The sequence below is a fragment of the Nicotiana tomentosiformis genome, chromosome 10 (genome assembly GCF_000390325.3).
Source record: "Nicotiana tomentosiformis chromosome 10, ASM39032v3, whole genome shotgun sequence".
In the NCBI taxonomy this organism is placed as follows: domain Eukaryota; kingdom Viridiplantae; phylum Streptophyta; class Magnoliopsida; order Solanales; family Solanaceae; genus Nicotiana; species Nicotiana tomentosiformis.
The window spans coordinates 75,275,067-75,296,715 of record NC_090821.1 but is presented as its reverse complement, the minus strand read 5'-3'; the positions used below and the strand labels follow the sequence as shown (position 1 = coordinate 75,296,715).

General features: G+C 36.1%; 2 protein-coding genes across 2 annotated transcripts; both read left to right on the top strand.

Annotated features, from left to right (window-relative positions):
- Positions 1-5,261: 5,261 nt before the first annotated feature.
- Positions 5,262-10,403, top strand: LOC104096142 (LEAF RUST 10 DISEASE-RESISTANCE LOCUS RECEPTOR-LIKE PROTEIN KINASE-like 1.2). The gene is made up of 4 exons (XM_009602470.4): positions 5,262-6,233; positions 8,823-8,855; positions 8,945-9,196; positions 9,289-10,403. The coding sequence occupies exons 1-4, from the start codon at positions 5,465-5,467 to the stop codon at positions 10,260-10,262; spliced, it is 2,028 nt and encodes a 675-aa protein (XP_009600765.1). The 5' UTR covers positions 5,262-5,464; the 3' UTR covers positions 10,263-10,403.
- Positions 10,404-17,476: 7,073 nt separating this feature from the next.
- Positions 17,477-20,175, top strand: LOC104096141 (LEAF RUST 10 DISEASE-RESISTANCE LOCUS RECEPTOR-LIKE PROTEIN KINASE-like 1.1). The gene is made up of 4 exons (XM_009602469.4): positions 17,477-18,523; positions 18,637-18,678; positions 18,787-19,017; positions 19,097-20,175. The coding sequence occupies exons 1-4, from the start codon at positions 17,803-17,805 to the stop codon at positions 20,074-20,076; spliced, it is 1,974 nt and encodes a 657-aa protein (XP_009600764.1). The 5' UTR covers positions 17,477-17,802; the 3' UTR covers positions 20,077-20,175.
- The last annotated feature ends 1,474 nt before the right edge of the window (positions 20,176-21,649 follow it).

Genomic DNA, 21,649 nt, shown 5'->3' with positions numbered 1-21,649 from the left:
AAGAGAAGCTAATCAAAATGATCGGTTTGACAATTGATTGTGCCATTTATCATTTATGTGGGTGTACATCATTGGAATAAGACGAAAAATTAAGGGTGTGTTTGGTATGAAAGTAAATATTTTTCGAAAAATATTTTTCAATTTTTCTATGTTTAGTTGGTTTAAATATTTTGAAAAATATCTTCTCTGTGAACTCATTTTTCTCTAATTGAAGAAAAATATTTTTCAAAACTCTTTTTCACCTTCTCACCTTATTCCCCATCCCCACAAACCCCCTCCCATCCACCCCTACACCCTCATCTATCCACCCCACCCGACCCCACCCTAAATAGAAATATTATAATTAATAGTACTTTTTTTTCATGTTATAGATATAGTACTTTTTTTTTATTTCAACAAATAAGTATTTTTTTTCATGATATAAAAAAGTATTTTATTTATTGTAACAAAAAAATTACTTTCTTTTCATGATGTAGAAAAAATATTTTTTTCATTTCAACAAAATAAGTACTTTGTTTTTATGTTGTAGAAAGAGTATTTTATTTTTCAATAACAAAAAAAGTGTTTTCTTTTTAGTTATGGAACACAAATTTCAATTGCGTAAAAAAGTAAACCAACACATTAGTTCTTTTGTGTTTGTGTGAATTTTTAGAAGAATAATTAAATTCTTGGGAAGGGGGTGAATAGAGTAGTATAAAAACTTATTTTCCTAAAAAAATAATTTCTATTCTCTAACCAAATACTAAAAAATATTTTTCGGAATTTTTTTTTTTCACTCACTAACCAAACAAGAGAAAATAAGCGATAAAATCACTTATTTTTCATGAAAGCATTTGTAGGAAAACATTTTCCTTCTAAATGCTAAGAATTTTCTTGAAGAAATTCATGTCTTTGGAATAACGTTAAAATGTTAGTGTATTCGATTCTTGTTTTAAAGGGGAAATATTGCTTTTCGTCCCTGCGTTATTACCTAATTTCAGTTTTGATCCCTACGATATTGGGCTTAGCATATTTAACCTTTTGATGAGATAAAATGAATGCTTATAGTCCTATTACCAATGGAGGCTAACAGTGCACCCAGAATGTTAGACTACTGCGAAGGGCAATTTGGGTATCACATCTATAACTCTTTAGAAACAAACCTAATTATATGGAAAAAACTACTCCTCCCATTTTAGTTTATATGAACTTTTTTGATTTTTGAGAGTTAATTTAACTATTCTTTGAAACTAAATTGGATTAATTAACTCGATATTTTAAAGTTAGAATTTAGATATTTAAAAACTACAAGAAAAGTATTATAACTTGCAATTCTTCTGGTGTCACTATAACAAAAAAAAAAAAATTAAAAATATTAGTCAAAGTTTATACAATTTAAATCTCGCAAAATATAAAGGTTCACATAAACCGAAAGAGATGGACTAAAACTCTTTCCGGCGCGTAAAAGAACATAAAAGAAAATAACTTGGATTGGTTTTACACATGAATTTATCTTACACTAGAGAAATAACTACTCCATTCGTCCTAAAAGAATCTTACACTAGAAAAATAACTATGTCATTCGTCCTAAAAAGAATCATACATTCCGAATTTTTTGAGGGTGAAACTTCTTAGTGTTATACTGTCACACCTCATTTCCGTGGATATAAATTTTTTTTAATTAAAGTGATATTATTCAAAATATAATTATTTATTTAATTTCAGAGTCGTCACTTGGGATAATTATTTTAGTATCCCAAGTCACCATTTTATTTTAAATCTCAAATTGAGGAAATTAACTCTTATTTATGGCATGCGAACACAAAAGACCGGGTAAAAAATTATGTTAACCCGAGAGGAGATGTGAGGCACTCTCGAATTCCGTAATTTTAGCACGGTCGCTCTACTGCTAATAATTGGCCTAATTATCTGATTTAATTCCGTAATTATGCTTTTATATTGTGGGTAGATAGGGTATGGGCCTGAAAAATCCGAATTGGGCCAAATCTGGGGCTACCCAACTCTTAAGGTCCAACAATGAAGAAAACTTAATCCCGTTCCTTTAAATAATTTAAAAATATGCAGTTAAATGTAAAATTAATTTCAATTAATTAAAGTAAAACTATAACATAATATGAAACTTTTTTTCTTCTTATATTTCAAATATTATAATAAAGTAAAAAGTAAAGAAAATAGGCTAAAGTCATGGTAAAAATAAAATACTATAAACCTAAATATACTAATGGACCTTAAGCTAAAGATGAAATATTTTTGTGTTTTTAAATTGTAATTTGAAGTAAAAATTGACTAAAACTCCATAAAAATTAAAGTTAAATTAAATAAATATTTTAAACACTAAAAATAGCTCAAAAAACGTGACAAGTCAAAAATTACGTGCGTACACTTAGTATTAAATATACAAGTTTATATCAGTTGCTTCGGTTGTTAGACGTTGACTTACCATACATAGCTACTACAAAATTAAAGTTTCTTTTAAAACTTAGACGCTCTAAATAAACTATATGTAATGCTTGCATATATTCCACTTTACCCTAAGCAGATATCATGGATATCATTATTCCCTAAAGTGGAGCAAGAAGCTTGGGTGGATTTTGATTTAGACCATTTTGAACCACTTCTTTCTCAAGGGGGAACAATGAAACTTTGATAATTGAGAATCCAATTGAGTGGCCAATAATGCAAAAAGACAATGACATGTCTATCAAGATATAAATGTGATGTTGCCTCGCATTAAAAATGTGGTCTGGTGGTCAACGGAACGAGTGTAAATTTTGGAAATTAAGGTCCAAATCTCAATGGAAAGGTAACATATATTCGACAAAAAAATCGAGGTAGCAAGTTAGATTAAATTTCACCGTTATAAAAAAATAAATAAAGGTGATCTAGGACATATTTAGATCTCTCATTCCAAGATTTTTTTCCAGTATCTGAAATCCACTAATTCGATTAATTTGAGTTCTCGCCAAATAAGTCCAATAACGAGATAAAAAAATCTGTACTAAAGAAATTCTTAATTTTAAAAGCTCGAAATCAGACATCTAAATAAAAGCGGAGGGTCTCAAACATCCCACTATACCCTCCGATGATTAATTAGCACTTATTCCGGTCTCTATCCGGGGGCGGAGGTAGAGTGCGAGATGCTGGTTTGGCCGAATTCAGTAGTTTTTGTTCAAATAATGTATTTGTCTTAAGAAATTCATTAAATATGTACAACTTATTAATTTAGAATCCAATAACTTAAAATGATTATAATTCTGAACCCATAAGGTTCAAATCCTGGCTCCGCCTCTGTCTATGTCGCTCCTTATTAACATACATCCCCTTTTGTCATCACTTTCTCGTTTCTGATTTTACATCACTTACTACTATTGCTTAATTTTTCTTGTGTGAAATCAATATTTTTAAAAGTCAATTTCTAACTCTTGAAATTTTCTGTCCTCTTCTTGGGAGTTGTCCTTTTTGGTTATGCTGTCTTTTGCTTAAGAAAAAGACCATCTAATAAAATTAAGACTTAATTTCATTTCTTTTATTTTGTTATATTGTTTCCTGTCTTAGGACATAAAAAGAAAAATGACTAAAGGTAAAAATTAAGAAATTGAATGGTGGCTCACCAAAGGTAGAAAATTAGTGGTAATTTGATTCTTTGTTACTTTTAAGACGAAGGAATATTAAGAAAAGGACTTCCAAACATTCCACAATTTCTTTAAATTCTTAAAGTTGAACAACAACAACAGCATAATCTCACTAGTGAGGTCTGTGGAGGGTAGTGTGTACGCAAACCTTATCCCTACCCTGGGGTAGAGAAGCTGTTTCCGATAGATCCTCGGCTCCATCCCTCCAAGCAGGGGCGAAGCTACGTTTAACCAAGGGTGGTCAATTGACCACCCTTCGCCGGAAAATTATACTCCGTATAAGGTAAAATATTACTTGTTATTGATTAAAAATAGACTTTGAATACCCTTACATAGCCCATTGACAAACGCTTGAACACCCTTATCGAATTTCCTGGTTTCACCACTGTCTTCAAGAACTCTCTACCTTGCTCTTGGGGTGACTCAAACTCACAACCTCTTGGTTGGAAGTGGGGGATGCTCACCACTAGAGGAAAAACAGAATTATTCATCCACGTGCCAAACACGTGACCGTCATAAAAGAGAGAAATTATTTTTTAAAAAAGGACATATTCTCTCTAGTTTTATAACTTAAAGGATGTAATATGTTATACTATGAAGTATCATAGGAATATTAATATGTATATTTGTTGAAAAATCCAAACTTTTACTGCAATTCATATTATTCCTTACTCTTGTTATTAGAGTTCTTAAAAGAGAGAAAATTATAAAGGGTCAACAAAAAAGAAGAGAAAAGTCAAGTTTGAATCTGACCCCGCCAAAAAAAAAAATCAACTCAATAAAATATAGTAACTCAAACCTATTACTAGTAAACATTAATCATCAATTGATGTTGCATTAAAAAAAATCTAATTTCTTTGATTAGGAGAATATTTTAAATTATGAACAAATAAGTTGACCTTTCTAGATAAACTATCAACTTCATGGTGAATAACTCCTAACATGATGTTACCGAAAAGCCGGATGGATTCCTCCACTTTTAATCGGAAATCGCAAATTCGAACTTTAAAAATAATTTTTTAGTAGGAAGTATTTCTCCTTTTAACCGTTCTTATGCGGCAGAAATGTGGATTAATTGAGTTAGTGAGTTTCAGATACCTAAAGGTGGTTATACCAGAGAGAGACATTAAAAATAAAATTAAAAAAAGGATATTCAATCCTCTCTCGATTTTCCAAAGAATTTGAATGGTTAAATCCTTTGAGCATAGAATTTGATAGTACTAAAGTCTAAAGGTTGCTTATTGATTTTAAAAAAAAGTAGCTTCGCGCATATATCATCTTTCATCCATGCAGAATTCGGGGAAGGACAACACCCGGCTCGAACCCGAGATCTACAGAAATAACGCAACAAATCTTGTTTTTCCAACAAAAAAAAGGAAAAATTAATGGCCAAAATTACACTTCATATAATAAAAACTCAATCTTTCTTCTAAAGGGGTAGCTGCAAATTGCTGCAGCAGACATATGAGCAGGAAACCCGTGTCCCACTTTTAATATAAAATCAGAATTTTCTTTATCCTCTGTGAATTGACAAATATCTTTAAAGCAGACATTTGTATTTCTATTTCAAGCTAAATAATCATTAGTCAATAGAGTTTATTGGTCAATATATGCAACTTAATTGTTAAAAAATTGACCCCATTTAAGTTTAATCTTGAACATACAACTTTCTCTAAGATATGAGGTAGATACAAAGTCAACTTTTGTATATCAAATGAAGCCATCTTTTTGCTAACAAAAAGAAAAATTCAAGAAACACCCTTATCTCCCCTTAGTGTATTTTTCATTATCTGCTTGTCTAGTTGTATATTTTGAGCTGTTCAAGATTACAAATGAACCAAGAAAACAGGTATATTTTGATAATATCATTAAACCTTTGTATATTTTCCTTAATCCTAGATAAATGTTCTGCTGTTGATCCACAGTTTGTAGCATGTCAGCCTATAAATTGCAAAAATGGTCCAAACATAAGTTTTCCATTTTATATTCAAGATGAGCAGGAATCTTATTGTGGATACCCTGGATTTGGGCTAAATTGTAGTGAACAAGGTTTTCCTGTTGTACATATTGCTGCAAATGAGTATATAGTTGAAAAGATTTCATATCAAGATCATATTTTTCAGCTGAAAAATTCAGTCTTTAATAGTACTACAAGCAATGGTTGTGTTTCTGAGATCAAGAACATCTCACTCGATAATCGCCCTTTTAAATTTGTCAATGAATCAAGAATTTACTTGTTGTCGAAGTGTAATGAGTCGATACCCGAGCATATTTTGAAGCACAAGATTGGTTTTGTTTGTGGTGAAGAAAATAGAAATGATTGGGGTGTTGCTATGTTTGCTGAGGATGAAGGCTTTGAGTTTGCATTACAAGTGTGTGAAAATCATCTAATGATACCAGTGGAAATGCTTGAAAATGAGGGAAGCAATCAAGTTCTTGATTATCAATTGATATTGAGAAGGGGTTTTAGATTGAGTTGGAAAGCTAGTAATTGCAGTGAGTGTGCAGAAAGCGGAGGGCGTTGTGGATTTGTAGAAACTCCTTATCAATTCAAATGTTTCTGTACTGACAGGCCTCATTCCGCGAGTTGCAAACCTACCAGTAAGCCTCTCTCTGGTAGTTAATTTCCAGTATAATTATTCAGAAACTTATGCTATGATTAGGCACCTCATTTTAGGTTCTTTTCGTGTAATTACCAAGTGCACAAAAGGTCTAGCTTGATGATGTAGGCATCAAGATATAGCTGAATTGGCAGCCCGGTGCACTAAGCTCTCGTTATGTGCGGGGTCCGGGGAAGGGCCGGACCACAAGGGTCTACTGTACGCAGTCTCACCCTGCATTTCTGCAAGAGACTGTTTCTACGGCTCCAACCTGTGACCTCTGGTCACATGGCAACAACTTTATCAATTACGCCAAGGCTCCCCTTTAAGATACAGCTGAATTGGAGATTTAGATTATGCTGAGATGATTAATGATGTGTAAAAACAACAAAATTAATGCAGCCAAGGAAATACCCTTATAGCAGCTAATAACTTATCTGATGAATGGTGTCTTATTCTCATTAAACTATGCATTTTGGGGTTTGATCTTTTGTCCTGTTAATCCTTTGGTTACACGGTACACCAGTATTATTTTGTTAAGTAGAACAGGTTACCAATTGAAGACTTCTTTAATTCTTTTCTCAATCTAATAGGCTGCCTAATCTCCTGCTTTATTAACAAGTTCAAGTTTACATTTTGAGTACACAATTGTAGAATCAAAAGGTCCGTTAAATGAATAACGCTTGTGATCATCTATTAGTTGAGCTTTATCTGAGTTAATTCATGTCCAAGATGTCATCTCAAATGATACATATGAAGGACTAGGTTAATAGTTTGCAAAGATTTATTGAAGTAGGCTAACATGAAGTTGTTAAATCCCTTTGAACTTGTGGTCCTTTCCCTGTCTGTATCTTCAACAACTTCTTCACTAAACTCCTCAATGGTACATTTCTGCACTATACGGCATTGAGAGTAAGTACCCTTCTATGGGGTTAAAATCAGGAAATTTGTTTAAGCGCAAGTCTGGAGAATAGTGTAGCAATTCTATATCATGCTCACAACTTGAGCTTAATCTGTTCACAGGTTCAATATCTTTATACTCATTCTTCTTTCAAATCCTTGAAAAGATTAGGCTTTTACTTGCTAATATATGCATAAGATATTGTAGGCTGTTATTCACTTCAGATCACTCTTAAATTCTAGCAAGTAGTCAAGAATTGTAATTACACAAAGTAAGAAGCTTCAGAAATGCAGGAGCATTGATTGTAGGGTTGTGCATAATACGGTAAATACCGAATTACCGTACTGAAACCGAAAATTTTGGTATATGGTATTTGGTATTTTTGGTATTTGGTATGGTATTTGGTTTAAGTTTTTTAAATAATTTGGTATTAGGTATCGTATTTGGTATTTAAAAAAATAATACTGAAGCCGTACCGAAATATATACTAAATTTTACATTACAGATATTACTGATCAACATACTAAGTTACACAATACTTTTCTTTGGCATTCATGTTGAGGTTGGCACTAAAGCCCATGTACTTCTTTAGGAAAATGGAGGAACACGGTAGGATGCAGATTCTAATTCTCACTCTCTAGATTGCCAAGCAGTTTAACGTAACATTTCAACAGTTTGGGGTGTTTCTTACTCCGTTACTCTTGTTTTCCGTATAATCCCCAAGAAAATCTCCATGTAATTTGCAATTTTCTTGTAGTGTTAGTCCTTGTTGTATTCTGTAATTTTCAATAATTAACTCTATGCAAGTAACATGATATTTTCAATGATTAAATGTATTCCTTTATGTACCTTTTTTCTCTTAGTTGATACTTGATGATTTTGGATAAAGATTTTGTCAACATTCAAGTGAGTTTAGAACGTTTTCCTTGAGTATTTTAATTAAGAATATTACAGCTATGACTTTGTACACTAGTTAATATTCAAGCCACATAAACCGAAATTACCGAACCGAATTAATCGAAACCGGAAGGAGAAAAGCCAAACCATACCGAATGTAATTAGGTATGGTATTAGTATAGCATTTTAAGAAATCGAATACCGAAAATACCGAACCGAAATGACTAAATAACGTATCGTACCGACCTACGAACATCCCTAATTGATTGTGTGCCTACACTGTTTCAACCTTCTGATCCTATCTTTCTTCCAATACTATCTAGTTAAATGCATTCTACATAAGAATCTTTGACTTACAAAGATTTCTATGATGTTGTCAAATGTTCCATGCTATGTATGACTGGGAACATAAGATAATACTTGAAAAGTGAGACTGTAGGTGACTCTTTCACTTATTCAATTGCCTGAAGAAAGTTCAAGGTCAAAGAGTTCTAACTTGTCTAAGATTTTGATCTATGGAGTTTTACTCATATAGGGATTTTCTGATGCTTGTTCAAAATGTGGCACTAGAGGAGGTCAGTGTCTTACTAACACTTGGATCGTTTGGCATATCCGCAAGCAGTTGCCTACTGATCCAAAACCAATATTTTTATTCAAAAATGCATGTCCTTGTATATCCATTTCTATCCACTGAAACATTTTATATGTTCTCTTTTCTTCCTTGTCAGATGCAGATCATTGCTTTTCTGTACTACCTCCTCCATGATTTGTCTGACATTACCTCATTTTCAGGGAAAAATAAGTTGGGACTGATTCTTGGCTCAGGTAAGTTAGTGCTATATTATTATCCCTGAATTTGACATTTGATCATAGTTCCAACATCTTGTTTACTTTCATTTTTGTCTTCTTTTCAGTTTTAGGTGGAGCATTACTGTTAATAATCTTGGTGGTCGCCTTTATTGTCTGTCGTTACAAGAACGAACACAAAGGTTGTTTATTCTTCCCATCAAGAAACAAATTTTCTGATCCTTCCTCAAATTATGACTATGAGGGAGGTAGTAATTATGGCATCCCGGTCTTCTCGTACACTGAACTTGAAGAAGCTACTAGTAAATTTGATTCCTCCAGAGAACTAGGAGATGGAGGTTTTGGAACTGTTTACTACGGTAAGAATCTTGAAAGCAAAAATAGATGTTCGAATGACACGAATAGGTAACTAAATTTATACAGCTTACTTAATTTGTACATTCCTTACTAGGTAAACTTAGGGATGGGAGAGAAGTTGCAGTGAAGAGACTTTATGAGCACAACTGCAAGAGAATGGAGCAGTTTAAGAATGAAATTGAAATTCTCACTCGCCTAAGGCACCGGAATCTTGTTACCCTTTACGGTTGCACACCAAAGCATAGCCGTGAACTCCTCCTTGTTTACGAATACATTTCAAATGGAACAGTGGCTGATCACTTGCACGGTGATAGAGCAAAGGACGGATTCCTTGCGTGGCCTATCCGTATAAATATTGCTGTAGAAACTGCTTGTGCGTTGGCTTACCTCCATGCATCTGACATAATACACCGAGATGTGAAGACTAGCAACATACTCCTCGACGACAATTGTTGTGTCAAAGTTGCAGATTTTGGGCTTTCAAGACTTTTTCCTAATGATGCTACTCATGTCTCAACTGCTCCTCAAGGGACAGCAGGATATGTCGATCCAGAATATCATGAATGTTACCAGCTCACTAATAAAAGTGATGTTTATAGCTTTGGTGTTGTCCTTGTTGAACTTATCTCATCAATGCCTGCTGTTGATATTACAAGGCATCGACATGAGATCAATTTGGCTAACTTAGCAATGAAGAAGATTCAAAAATGTGCATTCGATGAGTTGATTGATCCGTCGCTGGGATTCACATCAGATGCAGAAGTTAGGAGAATGACTACCTCAGTAGCCGAGCTAGCTTTTCAATGCTTGCAGCTTGAGAAGGACTTCAGACCGACAATGGATGAAGTACTGGAGACGCTAAAACATATTCAACACGCTGATGATATCAAAGATGAGAAGATAAAGGAAGAAATTGTCAATGACACTGAACCTGAAAGTGAAAAGGTCCCTCCTTCTCCTGCACCCGATAATGTTGTACTGCTGAAGAAGAGGCAAATGCCACCTTCACCAATTTCTGTAACTGAAAAGTGGCTTAGTAGCTGTGGCAGTAGTAGTATTAGCGGGTGAAACTTTTACACGCTTTGCTTTCATCTAAAAGTACTTGATACAAATATGTACTCACACCCATTGCATCATCTGTAAAGGAATCACCAGATTATCTCTTTCTTTGTATGTTTCTATTAAGTACAGTTTTTTTTTTTGGGGAAATGGTAACAAGTTTTGTATTATTAAAAACACAAAAGGCTGTGTGGGCCATAATTACAAAGTGAATGAAGCAAAAAGGTATGAACTACCAAAAAGTATCTTCTACCTTATAGAGACTCTAAGTACTTCTAATAGAGACTCAGTATCATCCATATATTCCTGTTTACACCAGAAATAGAACAGTATAATACAATTAGTTTTATCTTCTGGATTGAGTTGCTTTTATCTTCAAAACATCTTGAATTCCTCTCCATCCAGACAGTTCACCATATGCAAGCTGGAATTATGCTTAAGCCGTGGAAACAGCTTCTTGCAGAAATGCAGGGTAAGGCTACGTACAATAGACACTTGTGGTCCGTCCTTTTCTCGGACCATGCGCATAGCGGGAGCTTAGTGCACCGGGCTGCCCTTTTCTTCTTTTCTGGTCTGTTGATCATTCAACTCCGCCAAAGTTTCCATTGGCATTGTCCCACTCAGGCCTATCATTGCTAGAAAGATGTCCCATAATTGTGCAGTCATTTTGCAATTTAGAAACAGATGGCTTTCTCAAAATTTTCCACAGAAATGGAAATTAGAACACAGTTACGTTCCCCTCCTCTTCAGATTTTCTTGAGTTAAACAAGCCTCCTTTGCGACCAGCCAAAGAAACCATGCCACTTTGTATGGAACATTTACCTTCCATGTGTGTTTCCACGGCAGCTGTTCAAACTATTAAGCACAGTTTCTAATGCAGAGGATTCTAACTACTGAAATGGAGGTGCTCTCCGCGCTAACTTACAATCATTTCCGTAGACTGTTTCTGTAACGACCCTATCGGTCGTTTTGAGAGTTAGAGCCCCGATCCCCTAATATCTGCTTTCCCCATAATTGTTTCTACTTTTGGCACTTGCCGGAGTGATTGGTTATGGAATTCAGAGAGTTTTGTGACACTTAGTCCCTAGTTGTGAGTTTAAGCCTTAGAGTTTGGACCGTAGTCGGAACTGTGTGAAGACGGATCCGGAATGGAATTACGTCGACTCCGTTGGCTCCGTTGAGTGATTTTGGGGTTAGAAGCGCGTCCAGAATGTGTTTTGGGGGTCTGTAGTAGATTTAGGCTTGAATTGGCGAAAATTAGTTTTTCGGCGATTTCGGCCGATAGTGAAAATTTTGATATCAAGCTCGGAATGGAATTCCGAAAGTGACTGTAGGTTCGTAATGTCATTTGTGACCTGTGTGTAAAATTTGAGGTCATTCAGACTAGATTTGATGTGGTTCGGCGTCGTTTGTAGAATTTGGAAAATTTTAAATTCTTAGGCTTGAATCCGTGCTTAATTCATGATTTTGGTGTTGTTCGACGTGGTTTGAAGGTTCGACTAAGTTCGTATGGTGTTTTAGGATTGGTTGGTATGCTTGGTTGAGGTCCCGGGGGCCTCAGGTGTGTTTCGGATGCTTAACGGAATGAACTTGGACTTAGAGGAATTTTTGGAGTTGCTGGTTCTGGTGTTTTCGCACCTGCGGTGGGGAGTCCGCAGGTGCAGCCTCGCAGAGGCGAGGATGGGATCGCAGGTGCGATTTTAGGCCAGAGAGTCAGTGGTCGCAGATGCGATGAGTGAGCCGCAGGAGCGGAGCCGCATTTGCGGAAGGGCAGTCGCAGATGCGGACCCAGCTCAAGTAAGTGGACTTTGCACCTGCGATGGATTGTCCGCAGGTGCGTGACAGTAGGTGCGGTCCTAGGTCCGCATGTGCAGAAATCGCTGGGCAGAAAAGAGAGTTTCGAGGGTTTGAAATTTCATAACACAAAATTCGATTTAGAGCTCGGTGGAAGACGATTTCTCAAGGGATTTTGAAGGAGAACTATTGGGTAACTAATTCTAACTCTATTTTGATCATAATACATTTATCTATTGTTGTTTTACTCGTCTAATTGAGGAAATTGAGGGTAGAAGTTTGGAAATGGGGGAAAAGGGTTCCCCAATTGAAAATCCGAGATTTGAATGGGAATTTGACGTCGGATTTAGATGATTTTTGTTTGAGTGAACTCGTGAGTGAATGGGTGTTCATAATTTGTAATTTTTACCCGATTTCGAGACGTGGGTCCGGGGATACTTTTTGGGCATTTTCCCTAAATTCACACTTTAGCTTCGAATTAATTAGCTAAATTAGTTACTTGTAATTATATTTACATTATGCAATTTATTTGAATAGATTCGGGCCATTTGGAGCCGGATACTCGTGGCAAGAACATGTTATCGAGGTGATTTGAGAGGTTCGAGGTAAGTGGCTTGCCTAACCTTGTGTTGGGGACTTTTCCCTTAAAGTGTTTGATATTAATTGATGTGTGGGCGCCGTGTACGTGAGGTGACGAGTACGTACACATGCTATTATTGCAAAAATCCAGTTTTTTTCCTTTCTAAATCATAAATTGTTTTTCCTTATTAAATTGCATTAACACGTTTAGTTGTGAAACTTAGACTAGAGAAGCATGCTTACGTGTTTTAACTGCCTAATTGACATTCTATGCGTCATGTTTAGTTAAGTCCTTATTTGCCTTATCTATGTCCAGTATAAACTGTATAACTCAATGCCATACCTGCCATTTCATCTTGCGTTGCATATTTAAATTGGGACTACGAACGTATTCCGGGAGATCCCCCTGTACTACATATTTACTTTGGGACTACGGACGTATTCCGGGAGATCCCCTGTACTGCATATTTACTTTGGGACTACGGACGTATTCCGGGAGATCCCCCAGCATTGCATATTTACTTTGGGACTACGGACGTATTCCGGGAGATCCCCCTGTACTGCATATTCATTTGAAACTACGGGACGGTATCCTGAGAGATTCCCCACTGTGTTTACCTTGTTCTAAGCCGAGGGCTCCCTTAACTGTTAAATTTTCGAGAATTTCTTTAACTGTGTTACCGTAAAGTTTACTTATATCTTTTACTATTTAATTTATTATATTTACTCCGGTAGGGCCTTAACCGAGGTTAGGCTTGGCACTTATTGGGTACCATTGTGGTGTACTTATGCCCTTTCCTGCACATGTTTTTGTGTGCAGATCCAGGTACGAGCTATCAGCCTTGGGGTTAGCGCATGCTGCTGATTCTAGGAGACTTCAAGGTACTTCTGCTTGCGTCCGCAGATCTTCGGAGTCCCCTACTACTCCCTCGCCTAGAGACCTTCTTTATTATCTTCAGACTTTTGTATAGAGCTACATAGATTATAGCAGCTTGTGACTTAGTGATATTACGGGTCTTGGGAAATTATTTTGTATATGTCGAGTGGTACTACTTTTGGCTATTCACAATATGTTGTTTATCTTTAAGATGTTGTGTTTTCTTTACATTTTTCGTAATATTAGGCTTACCTAGTCGTAAAGACTAGGTGCCATCACGACACCTTACGGAGGGTTAATTTGGGTCGTGACAATTTTACTGTATTTTGGCTCAACGTCCAGGAAGGCAAACCTTCTTTTTGGTCATTGTCTTCTTCTGCCTTTCTCTTGGTAGAATCAAATCAATTCCATCTCTTCTTGCATGACTTTCATCCACTAGTTCTTTTTTGGATGAGACATCACCTCCTTAAAACTTTCTGGCTTCCCCTCATCACTGATGAGGACATACTCTGTGGAAGGGTACCTGCATGACTCTACCCTTGGCCTTTCTGATCTCCTCAGAGGTTGAGGTTGTTCTTATTCCTGAATGGGGTGATCCACTTGCTCGACATCATCATCAAGTTGCTCCTCATGCTCAATAACCTCATCAGGCTGCTCTCCTTGCTCGGCAACCTCGTCGGTCGTACTTTCTGCATTTGTGGGATAGTTAAAAGAAAAAGGAATGGTAACAAGGCTAGAGATTATACCATTCTTTGTCTTCTCTGACTTATGATCTACAACTCCAACTTCACTTTCTCGGAAAATTACATCTATGCTTCTAATGACCTTCTTCTTTACATGATCCCATAATCTGTACCCGAACTCTTTATATCCATATCCCATGAATATGCAAGGAACAAATTTATGATCCAGCTTTGTTTTCTTCTCCTTTGGTACATGTGCAAAAGCTCTGCAACCAAACACCTTTAGATGTGAGTAGGACACTTCCTTGTTGGTCCAAACTCTCTCTGGGATGTCAAACTCCAATGGAACTGATGGACTCCTATTGATTAGGTAACATGCTGTATGAACTACTTCACCCCAAAATGACTTAGGCAGTTTAGCCTTTCCGAGCATGCTTCTCACTTTCTCAACAATGGTGCAGTTCATCCTCTCGGCTACACCATTGTGCTGTGGGGTTCCAAGAATTATCTTTTCATGTTTGATCCCATGACTTGAACACTTTGAAGTGTACTCACCTCCATTGTCACTTCGGAGACGCTTTAGCTTTCGACCCGTCTCTCTTTCCACCAAAGCATGAAACTTCAAGAAAATTTGAAATACATGATCTTTGTTTTTCAAAATATAAACCCATAATTTTCGTGAAGCACCATCAATAAAAGTAACAAAATATTTGTTGCCACCCATCGATTCAATTTCTGTTGGACCACAAACATCAGAATATACTAAATCAAGCATATTTAATTTTCTTTCAGACGATGTCTGAAATGAGATTCTATGCTGCTTACCAAATAAATAGTAGTCACAAGGTTTTATCGTTGTACCTTTGGCAAAAGAGATGAGTAATTTCTTCGCAAGAATCTGCAATCCCTTCTCGCTCATATGACCCATTCTTTTGTGCCACAAATCTGTAGAAATATCATCTTGTTCCATGTTTAATTCACCTTGGCATATTTTTGCATTTGTCCTGTACAACGTGCCACGAGCAACTCCCTTTGCAATCACCAATGATCCCTTGGTGAGTCTCCACTTTTTATTTGCAAAATAGTTCTCGTATCCATCTCGGTCTAAATCAATTCCCGAGATCAAGTTCATCTGCAAATCAGGTACATGTTACACATCCTTTAGAACCAATGTACATCAGACATTTGCGTTGATACAAATATCATCAATCCCCGCAATCTTCAAGTAACTTGTGTAGTGCCGAAATCACCTGCTACATATCTGCAAAAAAGATCTTTTATCGATGTGGCATGGTAAGATGTTGCTGTATCAATCACCTATTCCGACTCTGGACCTGACAAATGCATGCATTCCTCTTCCTCATTTATAAAGAGGACAACATTATCATTATTTTACGCCATGACGGTTGTGTTGTCGACATTCTTCTGGCCACTTCTTTCAGCTTTGTCCTTCCTTGGATTTGGGCAATCTCTTTTGAAGTGACCTGGTTGATCACAATTTTAGCAATTTCTGACTCTTGATTTGAATTGGTTCTTAGACTTCCCTCGAGATCCGGATCTACCATAGTTGCTCAAACTCCTTTGATAACTCCTGCCTCTACCTTCTCTGATGAGAGCATGTCCTTGATTTTCAATCTTTTTTCTCATCTTCTCATTGAGTAGAAGAATCGACGTGACATCTTTCAACTCAATGGTAGTCTTACCGTGCAGGATGGTTGTTGCCAAATTATCATATGAAGATGGAAACAATTTCAATAGAAAGATGGCTTATCTTCTTCCTCGATTTTCACTCCGAGGTTGGCGAGCTGTGTGATTAGTCCGTTAAACATTTAAATGCGACAAAAAAATCGTACCTTCACCCATGTGTAGGATGTATAACTACTTTTTCAGGTGCAATTTATTTGTCACCATTTTGGACATATATAGGCTTTCCAACCTTGTCCAAATGATACATGCAGTGTCTTCATCAATGATGTTATTTACCATATCATCCGATAAGTGCAACCTGATTGCACTAGCAACCCTTTCATCTAAGTTACCCCAATCTTTACCTTTCATGGTATCAGGTTTCTTGGCATCAACATCTAGTACCTTGTGTAATCCTTGTTGGATGAGTATATCCCTCATCCTTTTTTTGCCATGTTGAGAAACCGCTATCTCCGTTGAATTTTGCTACCTCGTATTTTACCCCGGATATTTTTTTTTACCGAGTATAGTACTACCGACAGTGAATAGTACTTCTGTGAACGAGCATAACATGTGCTTTGATACCAGTTGTTAGGAATAAATTTCCACATAAATAATATTCACGGTAATAAAAGCGGAATTATAACGTAGCTCCGAGATACGGTAATTAACAAATATAAAAGAGTGACAACGACACCAAGTGTTTTACGTGGAAAACCTTTTTGAATAAGGGAAAAAACTAAGGCCCCGAGAGGAGCAACTGATATCACTATAACAAAGAATTTTATAATTTGTAGGTCCGAGTAAAATACTCCAAAGACCACTACAACACTCAAAAGAAATAACCCTTTTTTGATATTCTCACCTCACTACAATATCGCCCACTCTCTATTTTCTCACAGACTATTTTCTTATATCCTATCTGTGAAACCTCACTCTTTCTTTCTCTTTGTTGGTGTGTAGAAATGAGAGCTGAAACTCTCCTTTTATAGCCAAAGACTCACTCTCTGAAGCCTACTATATTTGACAATTTGCACATTTTTCCTTCTTTTTCTTCAATGTTAACAATTCAATAAAGTTGACTGCCAAACCAAAGAAATTTTCAGCCAAGTATTTTTTTTAGGCACATGCCTATTACTTTGACTTTTGAATGAGATGGACCCCATCAAATATATAGTATGGAGAATGCTTATAACTAAATAATTGTATGTGCATAAACATTCGGTAACCCTTGCATAATAATTAAAAAGACTTTCTTGGTTTCCCTCTCAATATCTTGTACTCGCATTGGGACCGGCTAAATTTGAATTCGCGGCAGGAAGTTCCACATGGGAGTTTGTGGGTGGGGGTTAAAGTGCTCATTGACAAAGGAAACTCTATGTCCACGGCTTGAACCTCGAGACCTTTGCTTAAGGATGAAATAGTACTTACCATTCCACCACAACCTTTTTTGGTAGAAGAATACATGTCATATATTCACAGGTTTGGGCAAGTTTTTGTCCAGATTAGTTGATAACATATTACCTTTACAGTTCACTAGAAAATGACCCATAACTGATATATTTACCAACTTCCCTTTCTCTAATGGAAATATCATATGATCCAAAATGCTTACCTTCTGCTTCAGAAAGAAGGTACATGCTTATTAGACTCTGTTTAAAATAGACAAAAAGAAGCAGAAAAATCTCTTAGATTAAGAGTCAATAAGTCAAGTCTTTACATTATAGTCAATGAGGAAGAAGAGTGGAAAATTCTTCCATCTTGTCCCTCCTTGAATCTTGTTTCCCTTCCTCAAAGTCTTTGTAAACCAATTCCAAGGCAACTGATAGAAAATTAAACCAGAAAACAAGGTTAATATTGCAGAATAAACCATTAACACCCTTCTTTTCTTATTTTCTTGTTTTTCTTGTTCCATATAGGAGTACATGGTATGGCTTCTACTTTCTTGTTTTTGTGTTGTTTACTGATCTTTAACCTACCTCAACTACAAGGTAACTCCAAATCCAACTGCACCGAGGAATTCGAGTGTGGAAATCTTGGAGTTATGAAGTTTCCTTTCACAAATTCTAGCAACCCCGAGTGTGGAATATACAAGTTTGATTGTCAGGCTAAACCATATCCAAAGATTGAACTTGGTAAACACAAGTATGATGCTTTAGTGAGGAAGAGTGATTTTTTCCTTCTTTCAGATTCTGAGCTTCAGAAATACTTAGAAAACAAAAGTTGCAAGTCTTTTAACAAAAAATTCTCATTTCCAAACTCCCCTTTGATTTCTTTCCAAATTATTCCTAACTTAACTTTGTACAGATGCAACCATAGTCAGGACATCATGCAGAAGAAAACTGATGCCTTTTTTCATGATTTTGAGAATTACAGCAAGTGTAAAGATTTCAATGTCTATTATCACCATCCCAATGAAACATTGGGAAATTCTAGTCATAAGATAAGTGGCAAACTTCCAGATCACTGTTCAATAATACAATTGCCAATTCCTTTGCCTACACCATCAAAACCATATGCAAGTGACTTGTTTGAACTGTTGAGTTCTAATATTCTGCTAGAATGGGAGTTGTCCAATGATTGTCATCACTGTCTTGACAAAGGAGGGAAATGCCTGATCGGTCGCGACCACAAATTTCATTGTTCCAAAGGTATAAACAACTGAAACTTACTATTGTGTCAACCCATCTTTAGTGGGAAAAAACTCTTGTTCTGCTTGTTTTCTATTTAGGTTTATCTAAAATAGCTTCTTTTTTTACTTCAGGGAAAAAAGAAAAAAGTAAGCTGAGAATGATTCTGGCTGCAGGTAATTGTCTGTTATTAACAATATTTGTTGCCACTAACAATGCTTTTACTTTAAAATAGTACACTTCCAAAGAATCAAACTTTGATTACTTTATCTTATGTTTTCTAGTTTTTATTGGAGTTGGTTTGATCCTAGTATCTTCCATTGTCATCCTTTCTATCTGGCGTCGCAAGAGAGGGAAGAGTGGTTCTACACAATTTCGTCGGGAGATTGAGGTAGAGAGCAAATATTTTGGATTTCAGGTTCCAGTTTTCTCCTATGCTGAACTTAAAGAAGCCACTAATAATTTTGATCCCTCAAATGAGCTTGGAGATGGAGGTTTTGGAACTGTATATTATGGTATGTATAGCTTTAAATGTAAGACATATGTTAAACTAAAAAATTCAGTATCTCATTGTTGTTACATGTTATGATTTAGGAAAACTATATGATGGAAGGGAAGTAGCAGTAAAATGCCTATATGAGCACAACTGCAAAAGAATGCAGCAGTTCATAAATGAAATCGAAATTCTTACTCGTTTGAGGCACCAAAATCTTGTGTCTCTTTATGGCTGCACATCAAGACGAAGCCGTGAACTTCTCCTTGTTTATGAATTCATTTCCAATGGAACAGTTGCTGATCATCTTAACAGCGAAAGAGCAGAAGAGGGATCGCTCACGTGGCCAATCCGTATGAGTATTGCTGTAGAAACTGCTAGTGCATTAGCCTACCTCCACGCTTCTGATGTGATACATCGCGATGTCAAGACTAATAACATTCTTCTTGACGACAACTTTCGTGTCAAAGTTGCAGATTTTGGGCTGTCAAGACTTTTCCCCAACGAAGTTTCTCACATATCCACTGCTCCTCAAGGAACTCCTGGATACGTCGATCCTGAGTATCATGAGTGTTATCAACTTACTGACAAAAGTGATGTTTATAGTTTCGGGGTTGTTCTTATCGAGCTGATATCATCAATGCCCGCTGTGGACATAACTAGGCATAAACACGAGATCAATTTGGCTAACTTGGCAATAAACAGGATACAAAGATGTGCATTTGATGAACTGATTGATCCATCGCTCGGGTTTACATCAGATACACTTGTTAAGAGAATGACTATCTCTGTCGCGAAGCTAGCTTTTCGATGCTTGCAACTTGAGAAAGATATCAGGCCAACAATGGATGAAGTATTGGACATTTTAAGAAAGATTCAGAGTGGAAAATTCCAAAATGAGAAGACATTAGAGACTAGTGATAGTTTTAACTTAATCAAGTCTAAGAGTGTTAATATCCCTCCCTTTTCCCCTGAATCAGATAAGGTTGCACTGCTCAAGAAAGTTAAGTTCCTAAGTTCATCGGATTCTAATAGTGAGATATGGATTAGTGGCTCTACTACAACAAGCACAAGTGAGTGAGTAACTTAAGAATTTACAAAAGAATGTATTTTCAGACTTCAGAATATACTATAGGTAATGCACATATAATAAATAGGTTATGCTTCTTTTGCTTTTCAACTGTAATGTTCCTGAAATTATTTCCTTTCTAAAAAATCAATGTGTTTTTTTTATCTTGTTCCTGTGCCTCAACTGAAACTACTGGCTTTCAAGTTAAAAGTCGGAAAACAACAGCAACAACACCAACAGTGGAATCCCACAAGTATGGTCCGGGGAGGGTAATGTGTATGCAGACCTTACCCCTACTTCATATGAGAGCTGTTTCCGATGGACCCTCGGCTCAAGATCAGTGAGTGACAAATTCTCTTATGAGGGAGCAACAAAAAGTAGGGAAAAAAAGAAGCAACCATCAAATTTGTGCTTAGTGGCCTTAGTTAAACTCAAACTTGGCTATTTATAACAGGAGAAATTCCTTAGATATAGTAGGTTAGATGCATCAAAAGGCCAAAAACAAGGAGACAACAACTCATTCTCTCAATCAACCCAGACATTTTAACATTTATGCATGTCAACAGATGGACATTTAGAACGTGTACATTAAATAGGAGTCCAACATTGGGTAAACCAAAAATAGATATGAGCCTGATTCTAATACCATATTGAATAAAAGGGACATTAGTAACTCAATCGAAAAAACTAAACTCGTGATATGAGTATTACCTAAGATCATATAAGTAGATGGCGGAAGTAGGATTTTCATTAAGGGGATTCAAAGAATAAATAGTAAACACGCAAAGAAGCTAAGGGGATTCAACACCTACTATTATACATAAAAAAAAAAAGAAGCTTATATATAGAGTATAATTTTCGACGAAGGGGGTTCGGCTGAACTCCTTTCCGCTACCTAGCTTCGCTCCCGGAGACAACAGTCCACTCCATCAACCAAACCAACGAGGGTCACTAAACACAACACGTTTTCCTAATTATTGTTCGTTTTAACTCTCATTGTTGCATTCATTAGTTTTGTGGACAAAATAATATGATGCCACAAGCTCCATTTAGCACTCAAGTCACTAGGAACTTGAAATTGATGAGACATTTTGACGTATATTATGCTTCTAAAAGAATCCACAGAAATATCAAGGAAACATAAATGCTACTATTTCTGTTTCAATTTATATGACTTAGTTTATCTAGCACGAAGTCAACAAAAAAAAGAAGATTTTTGAAACTTGTGATCGTAAACATGCCATAACATTGTCCGGATTATTGAAACTTGATCTTAACCATGTTCAATAAGGGTAAAACAGAAGTTCAAAATTAAATTGTTCCAAATATATAGATATGTCAATCTTTTCTGAACGTACTGACGAGCGCAAAACACACGCTTAAATTGTGCTCGCTAGCCAAAGATAGTATAGTATATTATCGTATCCACAGGGATTGAAGTTAAACAATATTATCGTAGTTTGTAGCTAGATTGCTTCCAAGATGATCAACAAATTAGATTTATATGGTTGATACTAAAATTAATTAAAAATCTAGATCTAATTGACTAATGACAATCGAAGCAAGGCCTAAGCAGAGGAAGATA